This window comes from Ornithorhynchus anatinus, chromosome 16 (assembly GCF_004115215.2).
Source record: "Ornithorhynchus anatinus isolate Pmale09 chromosome 16, mOrnAna1.pri.v4, whole genome shotgun sequence".
NCBI classification, from domain to species: Eukaryota; Metazoa; Chordata; class Mammalia; order Monotremata; family Ornithorhynchidae; genus Ornithorhynchus; species Ornithorhynchus anatinus.
This window is the reverse complement of record NC_041743.1, coordinates 10380846-10401322: the sequence shown is the minus strand read 5'-3', so window position 1 is coordinate 10401322 and position 20477 is coordinate 10380846. Positions and strand designations below refer to the sequence as shown.

Genomic DNA, 20477 nt, shown 5'->3' with positions numbered 1-20477 from the left:
TGCTGCTTCTCTAATTATTATCATTATCATTATTAGTAGTAGTACAGTAGTACAGTAGTAGTACAGTGCTCTGCACACAGTAAGCGCTCAATAAATACGAATGAATGAATGCAGCGTGGCTCGGAGAAACAGCGTGGCTCAATGGCAAGAGCCCGGGCTTGGGAGTCAGAGGTCACGGGTTCGAATCCCGCCTCTGCCACTTGTCAGCTGGGTGACTGTGGGCAAGTCACTTCTCTGGGCCTCAGTTCCCTCATCTGTAAAACGGGGATGAAGACTGTGAGCCTCACGTGGGACAACCTGATGACCCTGGATCTCCCCCAGCGCTTCGAACAGTGCTCTGCACATAGTAAGCGCTTAAGAAATACCAACATTATTAATGTGCAGCGGCCTGCCTGTCCCTGCTCCTGCCCCCCGCCCGGCGCCGTCCTCTCCCGTCCAATGGCCGTCCTCCCTGCTCCCCGCACCAGCTAATCAGGCCGGGGCTCCCTCCCACCGCAAGCCAATCAGGGAGCGGGGGGAGCCCCCGGGCTGGGCGTCTCGTATATAGCCGCGGGCGGCCGCCGGCCCGCCGGAGCTGAGAATGGCAACGGATCTGTGCAGCTGAGCAGTCCACGCTTTGCATCCGCCCGCCGGCCACCTCTGTCCGCCTTCTTCCTCTTTCTCCATCAAGCCAGCCGAGGTAGAAGCGGGCCGGGCCCAAAGGGGTGGGGATGGAAGGGGGTTCAGCGGAGGGCTTTCCCCGCCCTTCCTCGCACTCACCCGCTCCTTTGTCCGGGGCTCCTCCGTGGGCGCCCTCGGGGCCCGGTCCTGCCGCTGGGCCGCCGACGGCCTTCCGAGGCGGCGCTGGAAAACAAGGAAAAAAGAGTTGCGTTTGGTTGAAGAGCGGCCCGCGGGTCTCCTCCATCCCCTGCCGGCCCCCCCGTGCTGCTCCGGCTGCCGTCTCCCTCCCCTCCTGCCCCTGCCCCCCTTGGGACTGGCAGTTGTGACCCAACAAAGGGGCGGCCCGGAGGGCAAGAGCCGGAGCGGAGGCAGCCGGGGGGGCGGCCTCGTCTGCCCTCCCTCCCCTCGGCACCCCTTCCTTCCCTCCGGGAGGGGCGGACATGCCCCTTCTTACGGTCCTCTGAGACCCTAAAGGAGAGCTGGAGGAGGAGGAGGGCAGGGGCCCGGGATGCCCTTGGGGATCTGATCGCGAGGTGGACCTGAATCTCCCGGGGGGGCCGCTCCCCTGCGACCAGCTCGGGGAGGGCCCGGAGGGCACCGGAGGGCCAGGCGGGCACCGTCCGGGGCACGAGGGCGGGAGCCGGACCGCCGACTATGGTCAGGTCCGCCTCCCCGCGGGCCAAGTGTCCCCGGGGCCGCAAGGCCAAGAAAAGAGAGGGCTACAGGCGGAAAAAGATAAAGTGCCCAGAGCTCCTCGCCCCCGTGTCCTGCCTGGGGACCGCATTTCAGCAGCAGGGGCGATGGCAAGAGTGAGTAGAGGGGGGGCTGTCCTGGGGGGGGGGAGGAGGAGAGAGAGAGAGAGAGAGAGAAAGGGGACCCCTTCGTTGGAGCCCCCCACGATGGCTCGCCAGGCGGAGAGCCAAGAGACCAATCCATCCTATTTATGGGGCTCTTACTAGGTGCGAAGAGCCTGGCAGGGTACAGTGCAAGGGAGTTGGCGGGCACGTTCCCGGCCCATAACGAGCTTACAGTCTAGAGAAGATTTCAAAATGGAGATCTATATCCATATATATATGTACGTATATGTAAATATACATATATATATATATATGTATATAGTCAGGCCGGATCTCGGGATCGCTTGTGCTCCCCTGGGAGAAGTGATTTCAGAGGGCCCGATACGGCCCAGGGTCCCCGGCCTTGGAAGCTGGAGGCACGGGACGCTGGGGTCTGGGTCCCAGGCTAAGCCCCCTTTTCCTCAGCTCCCCCTCCATTCCGCATCACCACGATGCGCCCCTTTTGCTCTCCACCCCTACAGCCCCCACCCCACAGCACTTATGTATATATCTATAATTCTATTTATACTGATGCCTCGTTACCTTTTTTGATGTCTGTCTCTCCCCTCTGGACTGTAAACCCGTCGAAGGCAGGGATTATCTCTCTTTATTGCTGTATCCAAGCGCTTAGTACAGCGCTCTGCTCACTGTAAGCTCTCAACAAATACGATTGAATGAATGAATGAGTGTTAAAAGCACCAGGGTGAGGAGGCTGGAGGGAACCACCACCCTAACAGTGGGGCGGGGGCAGACCCTGGTGGTGACTTTCCTGGCCTCTCCCCCAGTGATTTGAATGACAAGACTCTCCTTCCTCCTAGGGCTAAACTTCTTTTTGGGGATTGATAGAGTGTAGACTTGTGTGTGTCCTTTAATTAATAGTAACTGTGGTATTTGTTAAAGCGCTTACTATGTGACAGGCAATGTACTAAGCGCTGGGGTAGATACAAGGTAATCAGGTTGGATACAGTCCCTGTCCCACGCGGGGCTCACAATCTTAAACCCCACTTTACAGATGAAGGAACTGAGGCACAGATAAATTTTGTGGAGGAACTGAGGCACAGAGAGAGGCACAGTGATTTGCCCCAGGTCACACAGCAGACAAGTGGCGGTGCCGGGATTAAAACCCAGGTCCTTCTGACTCCCAGGCCTGTGCTCTATCTTCTTGACCATGCTTCGTCTATTTTCCACTTACCCCAGGAGAGAAAGATCTCCACGACTCTTTGGTTTTCCAGACAGATGGCACAGTGATGGCTGCCTATTGAAAGTCCCCCTCTCCCACCCTCCTTTTTATGGTATTTGTTTAAACTCTTATGTGCCAGGCACTGTACTATGTGATATGGTAGATACGAGATAATCATGTTGTATTGGGTCCAGTCGGTGCCCCAAATGGGGCTCGCCATCTTAATTCCCATTTTACAGAAACATAGTTAGGTGACTTGCCCAAGGTCTCACAGCAGACAGGTGGCAGAATGAGGATTAGAACCCAGGTCCTTTGACTCCCAGGCCTGTGCTCTTTGCACTAGGCCAAGGTTGCTCCAAGTTTTTCTCAATTTTGGAGCAGAATCGTATGTTCTCTCTGCCCTGTGGATTCGAGATGTTTGGTGATCGAGAAGTTTCTCTGCCTGTGTTCTGGGGCGGGCTGTGAGTTCCAGAACCCAGCCATCCCCTGGCTGTGGAGGGCTGTCTTACCTTCTGCTTTGTAAATTGAATGGCCTGGTATGGAGGAAAAGTGGTCTAAAAGAGGATCAGAATACGAGTTCCTCCCTAGATTGTAAGGTCTTTTAGGGCATGGATCTGGTCTCCCAACTCTATCGTAGTGTTTGCTTAATGTGGTGCTCTGCACACAGAAAGTGCTCAATTAAATATGATTGAATGGAACTACAGAATAGCCGACCTGAGCCCAGTTTATGGGAGGAGACAGTCCCAGAGCAAGGAAAAATACATACTCGTAGGTGTTCTCTTAGTTTGGGTTTGGGGCAGGTTTGTAGTTTGCCCTCAGGCAGGCGCCCTTTCTGAATCCCCTCCAAGAAAACTTGGAGGCCAGTAAAGAACCCTTCAGTCTTCCTCTTCTAATGGTCTGAATCTGTGTCCTGCTGCTATAGAATGTCATGTTCTCACCTACTCGGAAGTTTTTAATTTGCATAGTTAGACAAATAACGGTGAAAGTGGCACTTTGCTGGGAAGGTAACAAGGTGCTTGAGTGAATCTTATTGTCTTTAACAGTCTGGGGAAGGAAAAGAAGCCAGAGGCTGGAAGAATTCTCATGACTTCCTTTTTCTCTTCTCTCATCCACCTAATTGGCCTGCAGGACTGCTTCCACCATGACCACCTCAGCCAGCTCTCACCTGAGCAAAAATATCAAACAGATGTACATGGACCTGCCCCAGGGCGAAAAGGTCCAGGCCATGTACATCTGGATTGATGGCACCGGAGAAGGCCTGCGCTGCAAAACCCGAACCCTGGATAGCGAACCCAAGAGCATTGAAGGTAAGAGGCTGGGACGCCCTGGGAATTGATTATTCCGTGCTGCACTGAAGGTGGAAGGGAGTTTTCCCCCCAGCCTCTGCTGCAAAACCTTTACTGCCTAGTTCTGGCTGCAGATTAGATAACTGAAGGTAGTAAAGCTGGCGTTTTGTATCCTGAGTTCAGACTTGTAGAAGAGTTTACTGCTTAAATCTTCTTTTCTTTCAGAGCAAATAGCAAATTAAGCTATCAGTCGTGAGAGGGCTTTCTGGGTTAGTGACCTCCCAAATGTAGACGGAGGCTATTAAGTGGATAAGCAGCCTATTTCCACCCAGTGCCAGAGACATATTTATCATTCCACCTAGTTCAGAAGTTATCTTGCAATTCACAGGATATTTCCACTGACATTGTCAGTTATTTTCCAGAAGTAGAGAGGGTACTGGCCAGAGGGCAAACAAGGTGGGGGAGAGGGGGACGGTCTAAATCTCTTTAAATCTTTACTGCATATCTCAATCCCCTAATCTCTTCTTTTGACTCAGAGCAACAAGGTTTCTCAACCAGTTGCCATGGGGCCCCAATCTGAGCGGGTTTTGAGAGAACTCTGATGTACTTTTGGGCGATTCATTTTTAATCCTTTCAAAAATAGTTTTTAAAAAGCACCGTACACCCAAAAAATGTGTTGGTAGAAAGAGATCGAATGATCTTGCTCATGAATTCTCTACACGTGATAGCTAGAAGATGATCCCTCTTCTAGTCACATGCTTCCTCTCTTCCTTGAGCGGCGGGTGGGGAAGGGAATCCTGGAATTTCCTGCCCAGATTCGAGACCTCTTGTGTGTTTATTACCTGACGACTCAGGTCTCTGTTTCTCTTCCTACCCAGAACTACCAGAGTGGAACTTTGATGGATCCAGCACCTTTCAGTCAGAAGGCTCCAACAGTGACATGTACCTCGTCCCAGCTGCCATGTTCCGGGATCCCTTTCGCAAGGACCCCAACAAGCTCATTTTCTGCGAAGTTTTTAAATATAATCGCAAGCCTGCAGGTATGTCTGTGCCTGGCTTCCTTCCTGGCCCAGAGGATTGCGATAGCCCAGAAGCAGGTTAAGACTGAGCCCAGGGAATGTTTTGGAAAGACGAGTCCTGTTACAGTGAACAAGCAGAAGCAACTGCAGGAATTGGTGCATTCTCCATTCCTGCACCTGAGAGGTTCTGAATTTTCTGGAATTACTGAAAATGGGTGGGGCAGCTCTAAACCAGTAAATGTCTGCTCTTAAATTACCCTGCCTCCACTAACTAGCTATTCATTAGCACCTATTCTGCCTGCTAAATTGGCTGAAGAGTATCCCAGGAGATGAAATTTTCTTCCCGGAAATGGATCTTTGTGCTCCTCCCTCCATGCCTGTGAACAGTCTTACCAACCAGGAAGAGCTGCCTCTCTCTAGTGCTTGGGTACCTTATCAGAGTTGTCAGTATCTATGGCATATCATCCCTAAATCTTTGGGAATATGTTATGGCAGACTAACACTGTCACGGGTCCATGACAGTACACCCTTTTAGGGTTCGAGGCTTAGATGGTGTTTCTTGCCTGTGGCCTGTAAATTGGCACTGTAATGCTACGGAAGACTACGAGAGTTTGTGGGGTAGTTCTGAGTGCTCTCAACTAGGGTTTAAATATCTTCTTGCTTCTGCTCTCCAGAACATAGGCGGTAGCCATTGTTACCCAGCTACCCAGATAGTGATGAAAAAACATAAGGCTTGGACCAAGGTATTTGATCTAATTTCATCCCATTGCTCAAAACCATTGGCTCCAATCACCAATACTTGCAAATGAGCTTGAAAAGCATGCTTGGTGCAGCCTTGGGGCCTGATAGCAGACCCAGCTCTTTCCCTTGGATGTCCAGACCAAGGCCATGATTCATTTGCTGAGTCCCCTGCAGTCCTCGTCAGCCAAAGGGAGTTTATTTTAACAAGACAAGTAATAATCCTAGGGGGTTTGGCAACCAAGCTAGATTGCTACCGAGGGGTGAAAGTGGGAGGTGGGGAGATTAGTTACTAGGTGACTTGAATTAACCTGGGACACTTTCTGCTAGGAGGAAACCCTTTGTCCCTTGATTCTGTCTCTTTGAAAATGTGCTCCCACATTAGCTTTCTTCATTCTCAATCTCTCGGCTACATCTGCTCCTTCACTTCACTCCATACCCATCTCGCTTCTTCCAGGATCCCCTCCTCTGGCCCCTCTGCTTGAACGTTGTTTTAGGGGTGAAGGGTGGGGAAAGCTTTCCAAAGGAAGGCCAGTTTACAGGGCAGTTAACAAGTGTTTGAGTCGGAGAGCTGGCCCTGTTGCCCCAGCTGGAAAAGCCTGCCCAGGGATCTCTTGGGAACTGTGTTTTGGTATTTGTGGGGGTGTTTCGTCCATGCTCAAGGCTTCTTTGTTTCTCTTCTATTCCAGAGACCAACCTAAGGCACACCTGTAAAAGAATTATGGACATGGTGTCTAACCAACACCCCTGGTTTGGAATGGAGCAGGAATATACTCTCTTGGGGACAGATGGACACCCTTTTGGCTGGCCCTCTAATGGCTTCCCTGGGCCCCAGGGTAAGCTCGCGGGACAGAGCCCCAACCAACTCCCTCGGGGCTGTATCTGAACCAGAAAGGGAAGCTCTTTCCTGGAGGCGCACCGCAACTAAGTTAGGATCCCATTCATCAAAAGCCATGAAACTGGCCCAGATGGTCACTGTCCCAGAGTTCTTTTGGGTTTGGCAGCCACCATGTTCCCCATATCAAAGGACAGAACGAGAAACTTTGCCCATGAGGACTAAGACTGACATAAGGACTGAAGGGTCCACTGGAATCTCCAAGGACATGGAAAAGACGCTTACTCCCAAGATAAGCCAAGTGGCAGTGATGCAAAGGAAAGGCGAGCAGGTCTTCAGATAAAGATTTCTCTCCTCTTGGAGAGCCATGGAACTCACACTTGCTCCCAGGAAGGGGTCTGAGTTTGCACTTGCCTGCCACATCTCATGCTCATCTTCCTGTTTTCTCTGCCACTGCAGGTCCGTATTACTGCGGTGTGGGAGCAGACAAAGCCTATGGCAGAGATATTGTGGAAGCTCACTATCGTGCCTGCCTCTATGCCGGTGTCAAAATCGCAGGAACAAATGCAGAAGTAATGCCAGCCCAGGTAATCATTTCAGCTCTTTTCCTGGCACTGGCATTCTGTTGGGCACAGGAGCTTGTGCACTTGAAGGGGGTTAGGGCCCAGTCCAGGAGGAAACCTCACCCCACCACCCCTGGGCTGCTGCAGCCACACACATGACACTGGGAGGACTGGTCTTGAGTGTAAGAGTGGGAATGGAGGAGATATCTTGAAAGAGAGTAGAAATTAGTGGGGCTGGGTGGGTGGCATAAGACTGAATCCTGCCTCTGCTCTCTCCAGTGGGAGTTCCAAATAGGCCCCTGTGAGGGGATTCAAATGGGAGATCACCTCTGGATTTCCCGCTTCATCCTTCATCGGGTGTGTGAAGACTTTGGGGTGATTGTCACCTTTGATCCCAAGCCCATCCCTGGAAACTGGAATGGAGCAGGCTGTCACACCAACTTCAGCACCAAGGCCATGAGAGAAGAGAATGGTCTCAAGTAAGTGTCGGTCTAGTCTGGGTGGCTCCCATTTGCTGCATCCTCACTTGGGAGAGAGGGGACTTGGAAGCTGTCAGGAAGGACCAAAAGAGGTCAGAGTAATTTGGGGAGTTGCGGCTTTTGAATGACATTAAGTGCCAAAACAGTAGATTTTTGAGGTTCTAATCCCAGCCTGGGGGATATCTCTTGGGGCTAGTCACAGTCTCAGTCTCTCATAAGTAAATCAATCAATCGTATTTGAGTACTTACTATGTGCAGAGCACCATACTAAGCGCTTGAGAGAATATAATGTAACAGTTGGTAAACATGTCCCTTGCCCACATGGAGCTTACAGTCTAGAGGTTAAGGGGTGAAATTTAGAGTATTGTTGGTTCCTTTCTTAACAGACCCTTCTATCCCCAGGACTTTTGATGGGTCATTCTTTGGAATTCCTGAGGGGCTTGACTGAAATCAAATGTTGGCTAATCTCTCTGGGGCCTTGGATCTTATTTTCATAGATGAGTGCAGGCCACTGCAATACCGGGGGGAAAAGAATCAGTCCCATTGGAGGACTACTCATACTGTGGTATAATTGCTTTTGAGGAAGAGAAAGGGATTTGGCAAACTCTCCCAGTCATCTCAGATCCGTGCCCATAAATGACTGCTGGCTCTGCATTATGGGGGTTTTCTCAAATTGCCAGGGTCATCTTAAGGGCTAGTCATTTGATCCAATGAGGCCAAAATGGTAGGCTGTTTTTGGCTTTCTTAATCCCTCATCTCAAGACCATTTTCCTCCTGGTAGGGCAGTAGTCACAGGCAGAAAGAGAAGCAGGGCAAGGAGGAAAGGTTTCATGTGACAGGCATTCTCAGAATAGGAATCAGACTTGCCTTGTTCAGTACTTCAGTAAAGTTCTTCAAGAAGAAATCAGATGAGGTTGAGGACCTTGGGGAAGCACTATGAAGGGTATTTGAAGAGGAAATTTTGTGGGTGAAGTCTAGAGAGAAATCATATTTACTGACAGTGCAAGTGAAATGAAGCAGTTTGCCAATGGAATCATCTGCAACAGCACTTTTCTATGCTCTTTGGGGAAAAGGCTGCAAGGGAGTGTCCTTACTGACAGGTTCTGCCAGCAAAGGCCAAATCCAAAGTCAATTTCCTGGAGTTTCTCTTGGTAAGCAGTGCCTTTTTGGGTTGGAGCAATGGGCCATCCAAGCTCATGTAATTCCAAAAGATGCTTATTGAAAGAATTGGCATCGCACTATTACCCCTCCTCCTGCCGTGCCCCAACCCACGATCGTGATCAGGAATGTGTCGTCTAACACATTTCTCAATCTGCCTGTACACCTCCTGGGTAATTAATTCTATTTGCTTAATCTTCTACTGTGTGAAAAGTTTTTCCCTGACTTGAACCTACTACTTCTAAGCTTCTGTAGGCGCTCTTCATCCTAAGGTTATAAAGTTTGGTAAACAGTTCTGTAAACTTTTCTCCTTTCAGTCATCATCTCTCCAGCCTAGAGGCCTACTAGTAGAGGCCTAATCTCTAATGTACCCTCATGGTAGCTCCTCCATCCTCCTGATGATGGTCATTTTGTCGACCTTTTTCTGTATCTCTTCCGCTTTACATTTTGTTCTGTCTAGACAATAGACAAGTACTATGCAAAGGCTTATGTGGGCGTAAGTGAGGATCAGGTTGGGCTGAAACCACTCCTTGCCTTTGGAAGATATGCTTTCTTGATTGCGGGACTGTGTTTTTCCTAGGAGCCTCCTGATTGTCTGGGCCACTTTCTGACTGTCCCTTCTGGTCCCTCTTATCCCTGTAAAATGAGTTTCTTCTGTTCATTTACTTCCTCGGTTGCCCTCTGTGTATACACAGATGGCAGCACTTATTGATGGTGGGAGTCCAAGGCTAATCCCAGGCCCCAAGACTGAGCTGCCACAATGCTGATATCAGGATTTGGGAGATGGGTTCTGGGATGGGATTACTTGAACAGGCTCAATTAGTCTTGCTTCTAGATTCCCAGGGCCATTTTTACACACATTAGATTAGGGTAGGAAGTGGCTATAAGCACAGGTCATAAGAGGAATTCTATACTTAATGATAAATACTCTTCCCTTATAGCTAATAAATAAATTCTTGAAAAAGCTGGGAATCCATCTGAGTAAAAGCCAGGGTGATAGAGGGAGTATCTCCTTTTCTCACTAGGGACTAGACAGCACTTCTTTCGTAGTCACATGATACTTTGTGTCCCTTCACCAGGCACATCGAGGAGGCCATTGAGCGACTGAGCAAGCGGCATCAGTACCACATCCGTGCCTACGACCCTAAAGGGGGGCTGGACAACGCCAGACGACTGACCGGCTTCAACGAAACCTCCAATATCAACGAGTTCTCAGCTGGCGTGGCCAACCGAGGAGCCAGTATCCGCATTCCCAGGACCGTCGGCCAGGAGAAAAAGGGTTACTTCGAAGACCGCCGGCCCTCTGCTAACTGTGACCCTTTCGCTGTGACCGAGGCGCTCATCCGTACGTGTCTGCTCAATGAGAGTGGCGTGGAGCCCTTTGAGTACAAAAACTAGATGGACTGGGACTTCCAGAACAGCCCCCCAACTTGACCCCAGCCCTGGCCTTCTGATCCTGCCCTCCCCCTTCCAGATTCACCTACTAGATGTAACTCTAAGGGCACAAGATATACCATGATTCTTGCGCTCAGGTGATAACTTGTGCTTCTTGAGTTTTGGGGGTGGGGTTGAGTTGTTGTTGTTTTTTGAGGGGGGGTGGGGGGAGGAAGGGAAATCTGCCACCTTACCCGATGCTTTGGAAGACTGGGGGAGGGGACTATAACCACTGCTTCCATCTAATCGATTTTGTGCATTCAGCAGCCATCGTTCAGTGGCTTCCAGAAACTAGCAGAAGCCTCGCTGAGGGGAGATGTGGGGTATGTGTTGTATCGAGGCTAGAGTCCCAGCCTCTAAGAGAGTGCCCATTCCGGTGAGTCCGTAGCCAGCTTTCTTAAAAGGGTTATGGGAAAGGGAGGCTAAAAAATGCCCTCTGTTTCTTGCTGTGTGTGTGTGTGTGTGTGAAAGAGAGAGAGAGAGTGTGGGCTTTTAGGGTCCCTTTGGTACAGGGTTAAGCACCACAGCCAGAAGACAAGGTGCACTGGGAGAAGGTGGGGGGAGGAGGGACTGTGTACTGATACACTTCTCAGTTTTAAAAGAGAAAAAGTTATTGCCACTTATACCTCCCACTCCACCACTCATTTATAACACAAGCAGAGTAGTATTTTTATATTTAAATGTAAAGACAAAAAAATGTGTGTGGGTCTGAAACCAATTGGATCTAGTCATATTGGGTGAAGTCAGAAAGATCACCGAGAACAGGGGATACTAGGAAAGGTGCAGGGAAGGTGGAAGCTTAAGCAGCAGTCCTTACATTATCTTGTGGCTTTTCACACTTCTCAACCACCCACAAGGCTCATGTACAGACTTGAAGGGCGCATTTTGTCACAGTTGTCATGCCAGCAGATGACAACACCAGGGAAACACCAGTCCATGGTGCCCAGGTGGTTTAAAAGTGCTTTCACAGGGGTGTGTGTATGTGCGTACACACAAACACACACACACAAATGCATGCATGTAGACATACAGAGGTTTAAATGAGTTGGCTGGTCAACTTAACCATGTTACTGACAAGGGGGTGTGGGTGTTTTATTTTCTGGTGGGATTAGCATGTCACTAAATAAAGCAGGGCTTTTGATATATAATTTTTTTTAAAAAGCAAAACAAAAAAGGTTAGATTTTAATGTTTCTAGGATTCCTAAATTGTACAGTTTTCAGTTGCGTGTTTGAGGCTCCAGTGTTGAGCTTTCCCTTCCCAGCACCCCTGGGCCCGTCAGGGTGAGGCAGGGTGACACTGGGGGATTCAAATAGTTGTGACTTTGTGTACCTTCTGGTTACTCTTCCTCAATTGCCGGATATTCCTTTGCATTTGTCAAACTTCTGACTAGTTTTTCTTTTATAATAAAACCAACCACCTTAATCCTTATGAATCTGCCTCTTGCTGGTTTCTCTGGATGTGTGGTTTAGGGACAAAAAATTGTACAATAATGAGTTTAAGAGGGAGGGATGGGTCTTGGATTGTTTTTAGAGGTTGCCACATGGATGGCTGTTTAGGAACATAATCTCCAGATTCTATCATTGGTCCCTATCTTTTGCCATGAGTTTTAATCTCATGTTCAGCCTGGTAAAACCTGGCTACTCAGTTGCCCAAAATAACCCTATAAATTAACAGCTTAGCAACTGGGTAGAATTCTTTCCATTTAGTTAGTGCACCCCTACCAAGCAAAATGTAAATAAACTTAAGCACTTAAAGCACTTAGTTCCCTGCCAGAAAACTGCCACAAGTGGAGGATCACAAGATCCTCACAGGCTCCTACTTAACCTCCATCTTGGGCATCATGACAGATCTTGGCTACCAGAGATTTGCTTGAGCATGAAATTTCTTACAGATCCCCAGAGAATTGATCATAAGGGTCTTTGTGGAAAAAGTACAGGCCAAATTCCTGACCCTTGGATTTTGCAGACTATTTTTTTTTAAGATTTTAGTTTTTTTGTTTTGAAATTATTTGCTTTCCAAAAAGTTATCTTCTACCTTTTGGTCTTTTTGGGGGTACAGATCATGTCTACTAACTTTATTGTACTCTCCCAAACATTTAGCCTACTGCTCAATAATACTATTTATTACAGAAGAATCTTTATCAAATATTCAAAAAAAAGTGATGCAATTTTTCCCAAAGCCCCAACAGCCTCTATTCTATCTGAAATGTTTTGGGAATGGGTAAGGATGAAGCAGCTGAACCTATCAACATTAACAAGATATAAAAGACACCTTGTTAATTGCACTGTTCTCTACATAGCACATGGCTCCTTCCTCTTGTGAGCTGCCTGCACTCCAGACTTGGCACAAACAGAAAAGGAATGGGGAAGAAAAGCAGACCCAGTTTAACTGGGTCCTCCATAAACATTACTAACCGCCCTGCCTTGATTGTCTTGTTATCTTCAACAGTTTCCCCAGACAAGTTTTTAATGAGTTTCTGGATGCTTAGTACCTTATGTGGATATTTGTTAAAGGACACACAGTCAGTTCCTGCCTTCTATAAGCATACAGTCTATTAGGGAAGAGAAGATGGCAGATCCTCAGCCAATATAAATATGCGCAATAGTTAAAAACCAGTTGGAGAGGGAGAAGGGTGTCCTAGGTTGGAAAATGTTTGGTGTTATGCAATGTGACACCCCAGCCCCACAGAGCTTATGTAAACATCCTTATAGTCTATTTTCTCTGTAATTCATTCTAATGCCTACAGCCCTCTGTAGACTGTAAGCTCTCTGTGGGCAGAGATCAGAGTTTGCCAATAAGCTGCTTTCCCAAGCACTTAGTACGGTGCTCTGTGCACAGTAAGTGTTCAATAAATACCATCACTTGATTGAGAACTTTCTGGAAGAGGAAGTCAGAAGGACCTGGGTTCTAATCCCGGCTCTGCCACTTGTCTGCTGGGTGACCCTGGCCAAGTCAATCAACTTCTCAGTGTCCCAGTTACCTTATCTGTAAAATGGGGATTAAGAGTTTGAGTCCCAAGTGGGACTTGGACTGTGTCCACCGTGATTAACTTGTAACTACCCCAACGGTTAGTTCAAAGCCTGGCACACAGTAAGCATTAAACAAATACCATAAAAAAAAAGGAAAGTGGACCTTTCATGTGCCCTAACTGTCCTTTCAGCTGCCCTTCTGTTAGACTGTAAACTCCTTTGGGGCAGAGATAGTATCTACTAACTCTACTGGGCTCTCCCAACAGCTTAGAACAGTGGTCTTCAGAACTTTGCAGAGCACAGAGTAAATTCTTAATTAATACTACTGAGTGATTGGTTAGGGAATAGTTTTGACTCCCAGGCCTCAAGAACTCTCAGGTGTAGGCTTCCACTTCATTCTTCCGTGGAAGACAGGGTTTTTGAGTGGCTGGTTAAGCTTTTTTTATTATTTATTAGCAGCTGAGGGAGGATGAAGAAGCGGAAGGGGCAAGACATTCAGTGATGGTTGACAGCAGTAGCACTACCTTGTGATTTTTCATTCATTCATTCATTCAATAGTATTTATTGAGCGCTTACTATGTGCAGAGCACTGTACTACGCGCTTGGGATGAACAGGTCGGCAACAGATAGAGACAGTCCCTGCCGTTTGACGGGCTTACAGTCTAATCGGGGGAGATGGACAGACAAGAACAATGGCAATAAATAGAGTCGAGGGGAAGAACATCTCGTAAAAACAATGGCAACTAAATAGAATCAAGGCGATGTACAATTCATTCACACACACACACACACACAAATGTACAATTCATTTCACACACAAGACACTGTCTTGGCTCCTGTTCCTTAGGGATAGAGTGCTATCTCATTAATACTCCATTATCCCTGGGAAAGAGGGAAGAAAGCAGAGAAGTTTTGTGACAGACTCAAATTCCTCCTATCAGGACTCTTGACACCCAGTTTAGCTCTCTGACCCAACCACCTGTTTCCTTACTTTGATTTGCTCTTCCAGTACTGACTTAAAATAAGAATAAGGTAATGCAATCAGAAGCCAAGAAGGAAAGATGTGACATATTCCCATTTCTACCCTCCCTCCCTATATAGTTTCCACCGAAGGATCAGAGTGCAAAATTCTGTACCTGATGGGGTTTTTTTGCAATTAATTCGACAGACATGGTAGCTTTAATGGTAACAAACAAATTGAGAAAGATAACCAAGTCATTTCAGCCTCTGAGATCAAGGAAACCGGGGAGGAGAGGAATGGTAATGGAAAGAGGAGTCTCTTTCACCCCAAATTCCAGGGAATTCTTAGTTCTCCAGGTTGAGCAGCATGGTCAAGAGCTAAGGAAACCACCACATGGATAACCCCAGCCCAAAATGAATGGTAAAAAGGCAACTTTCCTTAAAGCTGGGTAGAGTAGATGGGGGAATAGGTAGAAAGGGCAAACTGCCAAACTGAATTGCTGCCTCAGGCACCAAACCTCTCTTCAGACTCCTGCAGCTGCAAATCAATCCATCAAATCAAAAGTTTCAAAAAGTATCTTCCACATGCAGAGCCATTTGGGAAAGTATAAAAAAAGAAGTACCAGTAATAGAAGCAGCATGGCTTAGTGAAAAGAACATGGGATTGGGAGTCAGAGGATGTGGATTCTAATCCCACCTCTGCCACTCATCTGCTGTGACCCTGGACAAATCACTTAACTTCTCTGTGCCTCAGTTACCGCAACTGTAAAATAGGGATTAAGAATGTGAACCCCACGTGGGACAACCTGACTACCTTCTATCTTCCCCAGTGCTTAGAACAGTGTTTGGCACATAGTAAGCACTTAAGGAAGAAGGATCAGAATGGGAGGAAAAATATGTGCACAAATGAAATATCAGATTAAATCAGAAAAAATTACATGTACTCATAAATCCTGTTACATGAGTTCTAAGGGTAGATGTGACTAAAGCTATTGGGAATTGATCATGGAAGGCTTATTTGAGGTGGGACATTCAGGGGGGGCTGTGAAGATTGGGAGGGCTGAGGCCTGGTGGATTTGTCAGGGGAGAGAGTTCCAAGGCTGAGGGTTAGCATGAGCAAGGGGCCAGGGGGCAAATTGATAGCGAGGTGCAATTGGGTGAGTTTAAGAGGAGAGAAGAGTGCAAGTTGGGAGCCAATATGTACTCAATTAATTAATTACTCAGTATTTATTGAATATGGACTGTGTGCAGAGCACTATACGAAGCACTTGGGAGGATAAAATACAACGGATATTGTAGAAGTGGGAGAAAGCTGATAGAAACCAATGTTCAGGAGTTTTTGTTTGATGCAGAGGGAGATGGGCAACTATCAGAAGTCTGTGTGGACAAACATGTGCTGAGAGATGTTTCAGGAAGATGATCCAGGTAGCGATGAGGAGGCTGGTTTCAACTGGGGTAGAGGCTGGAGGCTGGGAGGGCAGTGAAGAGGCTGTCACAGTCATGTAAATAGGGGGATGATAGGCTCTGGAGTTTCTATTTTAATTTTCCCATTGAAGTTTGGTTGCCCTCACTGTCTTCATCCTAGGCGCTATGGAGAATGGGTTGAAGAGCCACGGTGATTGCTTTTGAGTTCTTCAATAAATCACCCAGATACTATGTGTAAGAGTGGAGGAATCAACTCTGCCTCCTGATGGGAGTCGGTGGTCAGAATGGAGGGACCTTTCATTCATTCATTCAATAGTATTTATTGAGCACTTACTATGTGCAGAGCACTGTACTAAGCGCTTGGGATGAACAAGTCGGCAACAGATAGAGACAGTCCCTGCCGTTTGACGGGCTTACAGTCTAATCGGGGAGACGGACAGACAAGAACAATGGCACTAAACAGCGTCAAGGGGAAGAACATCTCCTAAAAACAATGGCAACTAAATAGAATCGAGGCGATGTACAATTCATTAACAAAATAAATAGGGTAACGAAAATATATACAGTTGAGCGGATGGGTACAGTGCTGTGGGGATGGGAAGGGAGAGGTGGAGGAGCAGAGGGAAAAGGGGAAAATGAGGCTTTAGCTGCGGAGAGGTAAAGGGGGGATGGCAGAGGAAGTAGAGGGGGAAGAGGAGCTCAGTCTGGGAAGGCCTCTTGGAGGAGGTGATTTTTAAGTAAGGTTTTGAAGAGGGAAAGAGAATCAGTTTGGCGGAGATGAGGAGGGAGGGCGTTCCAGGACCGCGGGAGGACGTGACCCAGGGGTCGACGGCGGGATAGGCGAGACCGAGGGACGGCGAGGAGGTGGGCGGCAGAGGAGCGGAGCGTGCGGGGTGGGCGGTAGAAAGAGAGAAGGGAGGAGAGGTAGGAAGGGGCAAGGTGATGGAGAGCCTTGAAGCCTAGAGTGAGGAGTTTTTGTTTGGAGCGGAGGTCGATAGGCAACCACTGGAGTTGTTTAAGAAGGGGAGTGACATGCCCAGATCGTTTCTGCAGGAAGATGAGCCGGGCAGCGGAGTGAAGAATAGACCGGAGCGGGGCGAGAGAGGAGGAAGGGAGGTCAGAGAGAAGGCTGACACAGTAGTCTAGCCGGGATATAACGAGAGCCCGTAATAGTAAGGTAGCCGTTTGGGTGGAGAGGAAAGGGCGGATCTTGGCGATATTGTAGAGGTGAAACCGGCAGGTCTTGGTAACGGATAGGATGTGTGGGGTGAACGAGAGGGACGAGTCAAGGATGACACCGAGATTGCGGGCCTGCGGGACGGGAAGGATGGTCGTGCCATCCACGGTGATGGAGAAGTCTGGGAGCGGACCGGGCTTGGGAGGTAAGATGAGGAGCTCAGTCTTGCTCATGTTGAGTTTTAGGTGGCGGGCCGACATCCAGGTGGAGACGTCCCGGAGGCAGGAGGAGATGCGAGCCTGAAGGGAGGGGGAGAGGACAGGGGCGGAGATGTAGATCTGCGTGTCATCTGCGTAGAGATGGTAGTCAAAGCCGTGAGAGCGGATGAGTTCACCGAGGGAGTGAGTGTAAATGGAGAACAGAAGAGGGCCAAGAACTGACCCTTGAGGAACTCCAACAGTTAAAGGATGGGAGGGGGAGGAGGCTCCAGCGTAGGAGACCAAGAATGATCGGCCAGAGAGGTAAGAGGAGAACCAGGAGAGGACAGAGTCCGTGAAGCCAAGGTGAGATAAGGTATGAAGGAGGAGGGGATGGTCGACAGTGTCAAAGGCAGCAGAGAGGTCAAGGAGGATCAGAATGGAGTAGGAGCCATTGGATTTGGCAAGAAGGAGGTCACGGGTGACCTTAGAGAGAGCAGTCTCGGTAGAGTGGAGGGGACGGAAGCCAGATTGGAGGGGGTCTAGGAGAGAATGGGAGTTAAGGAATTCTAGGCATCGATTGTAGACGACTCGTTCTAAGATTTTGGAAAGGAAGGGTAGTAGAGGGACAGTGACCTAGGGAAGTTGCCTGTGTCACCATCGTGCCTCATTAATAGGGCTGGGTGGGGAAAGGGTTGAACCACTGGTACCCCCTTTTCTAGAACTTCTTTCCTGGAGATTCAACTCTACTGGGGCTGGGAGTGTGAATGAATGAATGAGTATACAGTTGGGGACTGGAAGGAAAGTGAGTGTCTAGAAGAGTATTGGCAACATGGTCACCCCATTGAATGGCAGTTTCTACGACAAGTTGATGGAAATTCCCAGCCCTCCTGACATACACCAAGCTGATTTTTTGTGATGAAAATGATACTACCAACACAGAACTGTGTAGGTAAGCTGATGCATTAGCTTACATAGCTGACTGATGCATCTGTTTACACAGAGCACTTAACCCTCTTACCCATCTGTTCAAGGAGGCACTCTAAGCTAGTCCGCTGTCTCTAAACAGTCTACCGCTCAACTGCATCAATCAATCAATGGAATTTATTGCAAGTTTAGTTTGTGCAGAGCACTGTACAAAGTGCTTGGGAGAGTACAACACAATACAATAGAGTAGGTAGACACAATCCCTGTCAACAAGGAGTTGACAGACTTGCGCCCGCTGGTCTCCCATCCCATCAGTTGAGATCCCAAGATCTTTAAAACATTTATTCTGGCCTCCTTGTTTGCAGTCATCCAATTTAACCCCTCACACAGCAACTGTTTGGGCAACCCCCACTCCCCTCACTCAGCTGTAGGTTACACTCCAGCGTGGCATTGGAGGGGTTATAATGCCACAGGATAAGAGGACGCATAAACAATATAAATCGGGTAGCGTGCTCAGGCAAGACTGGGGCAGAGGCTGCAAGGGGTCTGGGAATCTTTCAGACCATAGCATAGAATCTCAGCATGCCAGACCCCACAAGCCACTACCATCTAAGGCCCCTCATTCCTGGGTAGTGGGATGGGGAGGGAAGGGGGCTAATGCTAGAGGCCCAGGGAAGGGGAGGAGGATGCCTCTCTACGGTCTCTTTGCACAGTTTAAGTTCCTTCTCAAGTATTTTCACCAAGGGTTTCCCATTATGCAGTAGTTTGGGGAAAACTCCCCAAGAATCAACTTTGTAAAGCCCCAAAAGAACCACACCCTCTCCTACCTGCTAAACATACAGAAACTACAGCTTGTCAGAGACTCAACCTGATCCAGCCCTGAGCCTCTGGGCAGGTGAATGGCTAAATTATCTGGAGCAAAACATTGAAACCCAGTTGACAAACCACTCACTGACCTGGCGGAGACCTGCAAGCTCATTGTGGGCAGGAAACGTGTCTACCAACTCTGTTGCCTTATATTCTTCCAAGCTCTTAGTACAGTGTTCTGCACATAGTAAGTGCTCAATCAATACCACTGATTGATTGATTGAGACTCAGAGCAGCTTGAAGACATTCTTCCCATATCATCACTGTGGGCATTATATGCAAACGGCCCACAGAAGATGCACCATGCTGCAGGGTCATCCTCTGCTAAATGTCTTTGGCTTTGTTGAGGCAGCTTAAGAGTTAAAGTTCCAGTGATTTGATTTCTGGATCTATTTCACTGTAATTTGGGGCAAAAGAGGAACAGTTCAGGTAGCCTACATTGGGGCCAGAGGACTTTGAATCGGGCTCCTAAGGAGCAAACGGCTCTGGAGCTAGGGTGCCATTTATCTCCTTCTCTTGCCAAAGATCTAGACTTCACTGTCTTAGCTAGTGGTAGGGGCTGGCCAGGATATAATGAGAACAAGCCTTTAAAGTCCCAAATGTCATTTTCCTCCTTGGAACTCGCAGAAGGATGTCTTAAGCTGCTGGGCCAGAAACTGATCAGCCAGATTTTCCAGTTTAACTGGAATCATAGAGCAGTGGAAATCTCCCAAGGCCATGTCTTCCTTAGACCAGTAATTTGTTTCTTTTCCTCTGACTGTAAGGTCCTTGTGGGCAAAGAAAGTGCCTCCCAAGTGGTTGGTGCAGTACTCTGTATCTAGTAATACCACTGATCAATTGATTTGTTCATGAAGTTATTTAAGTACTGTCCTTTTTATGGTATTTGTCAAGCATTCACTATGGGCCAGGCACTATAATAAGCTCCGTGGTAGATACGAGCTAATCAGCTGGACTTCATCCATGTCTCACGTGGGGCCCACAGACTTAATCCCCATTTTACAGATGAGGTAACCGAGGCATAGAGAAGTTAAGTGACTTGCCCAAAGTCACACAGCAGACAAGTGGAGGAGCCAGGATTAGAACCCAGGTTCTTCTGACTCCCAGGCCTATGCTCTCTCCACTGGGCCATGCTGCTTCTCTACAAGAGCCATGCTGTTGTCTGCACAGGTCCCAGGAACACCACCAAGATTATATTAAACTCAACTCTAAATCATCAGATTTTTAACCTCCTTCAGGGCAGGGCCATTACCACTATTGTATTTTTCAAGTGCCTAAAACAGAGTCCTGCAGTCAATAGTTGCTCAATAACTGCTAGTGAGTGAATGAATGAATGAATGAATTCGTCTCTGGTACAGTTTTACAATCTTTCCTTGGGTACCGTCAACCAACCTGGCCGCTGTGTCTAGTTGTTCCTGATTAATGCCTCTAAACTTTGAAAGAAATGGCATATCAGTGGTGAGATTTCTTCTTACGCTTCCTCCTGTCCCTTCCACACTCTCTTCCTAATAGAGCATCTCCCATTAATCAATCAGTGGTATCTATTCTAGATCCTTCTTTCTTCCTAGGCATTAGGAAGCCAATCATTTTCACAAGTCTCTTCTGCTCAATCACCGAGCTGTCCACAGTTTATCTGAAGGCCATTTATACACCCCAAATCAAAACCCCAAGTCCAAGAAGATTAGGTTTCTGCAGTCTTTGGTCCTCAGGAGGTTATATTTCAACAGAGGCAACATAATGTTTATGATCTCCTTAAATACACCATCCGA

At 48.0% G+C, this 20477-nt stretch overlaps 1 protein-coding gene across 2 annotated transcripts; it reads left to right on the top strand.

Moving 5' to 3' along the window:
- Positions 1-559: 559 nt before the first annotated feature.
- Positions 560-11621, top strand: GLUL (glutamate-ammonia ligase). 2 transcript variants are annotated; one of them, XM_001516295.5, is made up of 7 exons: positions 560-679; positions 3805-3983; positions 4841-5002; positions 6409-6555; positions 7014-7141; positions 7397-7596; positions 9834-11621. In XM_001516295.5, the coding sequence occupies exons 2-7, from the start codon at positions 3818-3820 to the stop codon at positions 10150-10152; spliced, it is 1122 nt and encodes a 373-aa protein (XP_001516345.1). In that variant the 5' UTR covers positions 560-679; positions 3805-3817; the 3' UTR covers positions 10153-11621. The 2 variants fall into 2 exon arrangements, with proteins under 2 accessions (XP_001516345.1, XP_028936166.1); XM_029080333.2 differs by lacking the exon at positions 560-679 and adding an exon at positions 1076-1469.
- The last annotated feature ends 8856 nt before the right edge of the window (positions 11622-20477 follow it).

Coding starts and splice junctions, on each gene's coding strand:
- GLUL (XM_029080333.2), top strand. CDS start 1,315: ATGGTCAGGTCCGCCTCCCCGCGGGCCAAGTGTCCCCGGGGCCGCAAG. Junction 1,470..3,804: donor CAGCAGGGGCGATGGCAAGA/GTGAGTAGAGGG, acceptor ATTGGCCTGCAG/GACTGCTTCCACCATGACCA. Junction 7,597..9,833: donor AGAGAAGAGAATGGTCTCAA/GTAAGTGTCGGT, acceptor TCCCTTCACCAG/GCACATCGAGGAGGCCATTG.